The 7,115-nt window shown below is 33.7% G+C and overlaps 1 protein-coding gene across 2 annotated transcripts in view; it reads right to left on the reverse strand.

Moving 5' to 3' along the window:
* Positions 1-590: 590 nt before the first annotated feature.
* Positions 591-7,115, reverse strand: part of SLC33A1 (solute carrier family 33 member 1) — a 22,890-nt gene continuing 16,365 nt past the window's right edge. The window contains exons 3-6 of one of the 2 annotated variants that reach the window (XM_040247376.1): positions 4,241-4,425; positions 3,855-3,972; positions 2,666-2,881; positions 591-1,630 (exon numbers count right to left, since the gene is read on the reverse strand). In XM_040247376.1, coding sequence (XP_040103310.1) covers positions 1,463-1,630; positions 2,666-2,881; positions 3,855-3,972; positions 4,241-4,425 — 687 coding nt within the window. In that variant the 3' untranslated portion in view covers positions 591-1,462. The remainder of the gene's footprint in view (positions 1,631-2,665; positions 2,882-3,854; positions 3,973-4,240; positions 4,426-7,115) is intronic. The other variant, XM_040247385.1, reaches the window with a different exon arrangement.

The raw sequence follows: 7,115 nt of genomic DNA on the forward strand, positions 1-7,115 counted from the left end.
ATGCTTCAGATGCCATTTTCTCCCAACCATATTCTCCTCCATTACTTACAAAAATCCCACCCTAAAACTCAATCTATGTCATTAAATTAACAAAATCAAACATTAGTATGCATTTTCCCACAAAGATAATAGTTATTAAATAAGAGTCAACTTACTATCTCCATTTCTCAAACTTTTGAAACATTTATGTACTCTCTAAAGAGTCAAAGTACCATACAACAAAAAACACGCACAGAACCTTATCACCAGGTACACATAACATGCTGGAAATTTAGAAAGTACTCAAAACCTTAATTCTCCTGGGAAAGCAATTCTCCATTGGAAACTACAGTTTACAAACAGAAGGCTGTGCTTTAATAAGTGGAAAAATAGTACCTGATTAGGTATAAAGCAATTGTGACATCTTTTCTCATTGGTAAAATGCTTAATTAAGTAACCTTTTCCAATACATAACCTCTCAAAGGCATAAAATGTCTTTGTTTCTCTCTTCAAAACATTAGTTTTTAAAACTACAGTATTATTAATTTAAATTTTACTTAATCAGTAAGTTTTACTGTTTTTTTTTCCTATCAATAACAAAAACAAACTACTTGAAGAAAAACATTTAATTTTTATTTTCAAAACTTTGCCACAAACATACATACAACATTAATTCGATGCCCTTGTGAGCTGTCCATGTGCCATGAAGTACTTATGACAAAAAACATATGTATGCTTTAGGATAAGAGTTAAAAAGGAATCAAGATAGCTTCCAAAAAGGGGGAGGAGAAGGGGAATCAATAAATTAGAAGTCATAGCTTTCATTTTATAAAAAATAGTTTGAATAATCTTCTTATAAATCTTTAATGTTTACAAAAGCAGGAAATACATTTAAAATAGTCTTTAACACAGATTCATTAGCACAATGTGGTTACAGTCAGAAAATAACAACTAAAATGGTATTTCAGTAGTTTACATTCTCATCTCAGCAAATTCCACATAAAATTTAACCAATTTGCAATTCAAAATAAGATTTAACTGACAAGGCCAGACTAGTTGTGGATAGTACATGAATATCAAGCTATGTTCCACTTATCATATTTTACCAAAAATTTTAACATAGCTCAATGATAGGTACTGATAACAATACTTGACTGCATGGTTATCACCCATGACTACTGCACTGCAGCTTAAAACATGCTTTGGTCAGTAAATTAAAAAAATCTATAAATCAAATAACAAGACCAGAAAAGTTATTTTAGTACCAATTCCCTGAACTTAAGTAAACTTTAAATACATTGACAAGGTAAGGAAAAAGTATATTTAAATATACAGAGAGGTTTCTATATTTTTAACCATTTGGCATTTTATATTAATTTCCTGTTTAAAATAACATTTTATACTCCTGTACACTGATTATCATAACTCTCTGAGTTAAAACTAAATTAGAGTTACCTTCCTAGAATGTCCAGTAGTGAATGCATTACTTGTCTCTTTTGCATTTCCATGAAGATGGTCCTTCATCCTGTAATTTTTTAAGTTTTGGACCAAGAAAGAACCACCAACCAAATCCAATCAAAACACAAATAACAGATTCCACATAATAACCATCCAGTGCAGTAACACACGAGCCACCAAGTTTTTTGCAAAGCTGTAAAAATAAAATTATAATAAATACTCCACAATTTCAAAATGGAAGTATTCAGCACTTTATACATTTCTACTTTGTGATTTAAAGGATTAATCAAAACATTTTTGTGCTCAAACATTTCATTCAAGTGACAAAACTAGTTAATGTATCTTTTTTTAAATGTTAGATATATTTTTTTATTACTACCCCCGAAAAAGAGGGGGACAGGGAACTGTTATAGAATTAAAGAGATGTAACAGGCAAAATAATAAAACACAGTAAAGGGAACTTATATGGACCCTAATTTAAATAAAACAACTATAAAAAGAAAAAAGGTATGCACTCAAGAAGTATTTAAGGATACAGGGTCATGCTCATGTCACAATGTTAAGTAAAATTTTGTTGCTGTTGTTCAGTTGCTAAGTTGTGTCCAACTCTTGGACCCACAGATGGTAGCCTGCCAGGCCCCTCTGCCCATGGGATTTCCCAGGCAAGAATACTGCAGTGGGTTGCCATTTCCTTCTCCGAAGTTAATGTATCTTAATCTGTCTAGTGCTACTAACAGTATTAAAAACAATTTTCAGCTCTTGCTGTAAACAATATTCATTTTCAAGATACAGCTTTTCATATTTGGAAGTGTGCAGAAATTTCCAATGAGTTTACTCTAGAAGTGGGTTAATGTTACTTTGAAATAATTTACCAACCAACTACTAACCACTCAGTTTTAGCTCCATTTGTACCATGAAAGCCAATGGAATTTCCCTTCTATTACTATAAAACTTAGCTATTAATCATGTACTGATATTAAATTCCTATTGTATAGGACAATAATACACAAGGTAGAGGAGATGTTCCTTCCCTGCTGAGAAGCAACTCCAAGTGAGCTACTTTTACTGATTTGAGTGTTATACCCTCAGTTATGATGGGAAAGAAAAAAACCATTAGAGACTCTGGGCAGATATGATTTTTAAAAGATGAAGTACCTCTAGAGGCAAAATGAGGAAATTAGTATCTTAATATTCACTTACTATTATCTAAAACTGCAACTTAACTTACCTCAACAGCATCAGGTGTTCGGCAATTCTGGTTTGATGCTCCTACACACTCTTTTACTGTGAGGGGATCTACCAGCCAAAGAGCTACCGTAGAAGGCCAGTTTCCTCCCAGGTTGGACACGGTATTTAAAAGGGTCATATATGTTCCGCCAATAAGTGGATCACTAACCTTCGCATTGAAAGCCATTATGGAAACATACATGCTGTACAATGTAACCTACAAGGAAAACACAAAACATCTTCAGGACAACTAAACTTTAGAAAGATATGGTCTAAATTAAGAACATTAAAAGCATAAATCTGAAAATTAATTGACTCTTATTAAACTCAAACCAACAAATATTTATTGAGCCCCTGCTACAGGCCAGGCTTTAAGTCTGGTCACAGTAACACAGAGATGAATAAGATACAGTCCCTCTGTGCCCTAGAAGAATTTATTCTAAAGCTGGGAAAACAGGAATAAATAAATACAATTAAATGCAGTAAATACTGTAAACAGAGGAAGCGCATACATCATGCTATCACGGCCTAAATAAATAGGAGATTAATTCTATCTCATGTATTCAAGGAAGGCTCAATTGAGAATGACAAGTGAGGTGGCATGAAGGATGCATACAGTAATAAGCAAAACTTCACATTTATACTATACCTAAATATATCGTGTGTGTATATATGTATTATACATGGAAGCACTCAAATATTCAAAGGTAGTATGAATATATAATTATATGTAAATAATTTTCTTATATATAATTAAAAATTTACATGACAAACTGAAGAGGAAAATATCCTTGAGAGGCAAAAAGTGCTTAAGCAGCAAGAATTAACCCTCCATTCAGGAACATGAAAACATAGGTTCGGTCCTTGTTCAGGGAACTAAGATCCCATATGCCGTGGAGCAACTAAGTCTGTGTGCCACTACTGCTGAGCTTGCACACTCTGCAGCCCATGCCACAACTAGAGAAGATCCCAAGTGCCACAACTAAGATCCAAGACAGCCAAATAAATATATATATGTGTGTGTGTGTATATATTTAAATCCACAAGGTTTAAAGTTCACTAATTTCCTCAGTATCCGATTCATGCATAAATCTTAAAATTTATTATCATTATTTTAAGGCAACTGTAGAAAAACATCTTTATTTTACACAGGACAGTTTACTTCCTGGGAAAAACCACAGCAAGCTTACCTGATGTAACGCATAACTCAGCAGCACTACGACATAGTAATATATAGGGAATCCCCCTTGATGTTCTACTTTAGGAGTCCACCAGACCAGTAGAGCATATTCTAATCCAAACAATAATCTACAGAATAAGAAAGAAGGTGGAGTTGACTTCTATTTTAGGTTAAGAATAACAGAAACAGAAATCTGTGTGCCTACCATATGAAAGAAGCCTGAATCTAAAACCTGTTAGGAAGTTTAAAAGAGATAAAAGTGCATATAAATGATACAGAAGTTAAGATGCTTTGCAAGCCTTTTACCATATATACTCTATACATAGACATTAGTGATACTGATGACTGTTCCTCATTTAACCTCTCTTATTTAGTAAGGTTTCATTTCATTTTTACCTGTAGGGCATGGCTTTGTAAAATATGTTTAGTGGCTGGGGACCTGCAGTGTATCTGCTGATAATCAGAGGCAATATTATTTGCAAAGGAACCATTGGAACTGCCAGTAAGGCTAAATGTTCTTTGGGTACTCCCTCTTCTACCAATTTCAGTCCTGTTACTGCATCTGCTGCTGAAAAACCAATCTGCAATATAAAAACAAAAAAATATTTTAATTTATGACTTATGAAATATTTTCCTCCAAGTATATGTAATTTAGAAACCTCAGTCTTATCAATGACTCATGCCAGTTAGAAGTAAGTATCATATTAGTATATCTGGTACAACAATCAAGTTATGGAGGCATACTTAGCTCTATGATAGACTTACAAATATGGAGTGGAAAACAAGTGAAAATTCAGCACTCTTATGAACTGTAATTTTACTTACAATTAAATTTCCATTTCAAAAATTTCTGTCTTACAATAAACAGTGTTCAAATCCAAACTTATTGCTCTGTATATTTTATGTTTAAAAGAAAAGCTCTTGACTCCAAATAAATCTAGTTAAAATGAAGTATCATTGCCACACACCATACACATTTTTGATGATTTCTGACTAACAACAAAAAGTCATCTAGCTTTTCAAAAGTAATTCTGAGAAAACATATCTATGAGGTTGATTTAAATGATGGGTAAAAAAAAAGGTATGCTTAGATTAATTCTTAAAAACAACAACAAAAAAGAGTAAGAATGCTAAAATATCGTAGTGGGTAAAAGTTTGAGGTGAAACAAGATATTTAGATGGTCTCAAAGTACTTCCCTATAAATGAATTTTTAATAACAAAAGGAAAAATAGTAATTCTGCCATGTATTAAACAAGGTAATCAAGGTTAACACAATAACTAATGGTTAAAGGGACATGATATGGCTCCTGATAAAATTCCCTAAAGATTCACAGTATTATTTCTGTGATATTTCTGACATATATTCACAGAATGGCCCTAAACATGAAGAAACATTAGACAAACATAAACGGAAGGCCTTTCTACAGAATAACCAGCCTGTCTTCTTTAAAAGCGTCTAGATCACTACATACCACTATATAGAAAGATAACCAACAATGACCTACTGTATAGGACAGGAAACTCTACTCAAAATTCCAACAACCTATATGAAAAAAGAATCTAAAACAGAATGAATATATGTATATGTATAACTGAATTACTTTGCTGTATACCTGAAACTAATACAACATTGTAAATCAATTATGCTCCAATAAAATAAAAAAATATTTTTTAAAAGGTGCAGGTCGGACTTCTCTGGTGGTCCAGTGATAAAGAATCCCCCTGCCAATGCAGCGGACACTGGTTCAATCCCTGGTCTGGGAAGATTCCACATGCAACAGAGCAACTAAGCCCCACAACTACTGAGCCTGCGCTCTGCAATACCGAAGCCCAGCACCTTAGAGCCCAGGAGCTTCAATAAGAAAAGCCACCACAATGAGAAGCCTGTGTACTCCAACTAGAACATAGCTCTCACTCGGTGCAAACAGGGAAAGCCCACGCAGCATAAAAGACCCAGCCAGCCAAATATAAACAAATAAATAATCTTAAAAAAAAAAAAAAAAAAAAACTGTGCCCAGCAGGTCATGAAGAACAAAGAAAGGTTCATACCAACTAAACACAGTATGTGATCCTAAATTGGATCGCTGGCCAGGAAAAAATTAAGTTATAAAGGCTGCTCTGGGGGATAATTGGTGAAATCTGGATATGGACTGTGACTAGAAAATGGTATTGTGTTGGACTTCCTTGGTGGTAGTGGATAAGAATCCACCTGTCCATGCAGGGGACATGGGTTCAATCCCTGGTCCAGGAAAATCCCACGTTGTGGAACAACTAGAGCCCGTGCACTGCAACTACTGAGCCTGTGCTTTAGAGCTCGGGAGCCACGAGTACTGAGCTGGTGTGCTGCAACTACGGAAGCCCACGCTCCACAACAAGAGAACCCACTGCAGTGAGAAGCCAGCGCACTGCAATGAGGAGCAGCTCCCCACTCACTGCAACTAGAGAATGCCTGCATGCACCAATGAAGACTCAGCACAGCGAAAAGTAATTTTCTAAAAGGAAAATGATATTGTGTCCATGTAAACTTCCTGATTTTTTATCAAGTTGTGACTCTGCAAGACCAAGTCCTTATTCTAAGGAGATACACTACATACTTCAAGTATTTATGGATAAAAGGGCATGATATGTACAAATTACTATCAAATACTTTATAAGAGATATGTAAAATAACATAATTTACAGAAAAAGGTAGAGCTAAATATTAACAATTAATTATAGAATTTGGATAAACATATGGGTATTCCTTCAATTATACAAGTAAATTTTCAGTAAGTGAAAATATACAAATAAAAAAAATTTAAATGCTAAATATTACTTGAAATACTTTAACTTCTCAGAATGAAGCAAAAAAGCAAATTTCACTCAAAAAAAATTAAAAGTCAAAGATATTTCGTACTTTCTCTTCGTAACTTAAAAGTGGTGTATGAGATATATGCAATACACATATCTAACAAAAACCCTCATATCCAGGATATATAAAAAATAAAAATTCTACAAATTTAAAGAAAAGGGAAACTCTGGATATTCAGATGGCCAATAACCATATGAGAAGATGCTCAATTTCTTTAGTCATCAGGGAAATGAAAAATTATAATCATAATGAAATGCTATGAAAGGCTAAAATTGAAAAGACAATACTATGGTTTCAAGGCTGTGTAATGACAAAAACTCTCTCACAGTGCTTGTGGTAGGGAAAACTGGAACAATCACGAAACTGTTTATAATATATACTATGCATGTCTTATATAAATGCATATATACTATGCATGT

Source organism: Oryx dammah, unplaced genomic scaffold (assembly GCF_014754425.2).
Source record: "Oryx dammah isolate SB20612 unplaced genomic scaffold, SCBI_Odam_1.1 HiC_scaffold_2, whole genome shotgun sequence".
NCBI lineage: Eukaryota > Metazoa > Chordata > Mammalia > Artiodactyla > Bovidae > Oryx > Oryx dammah.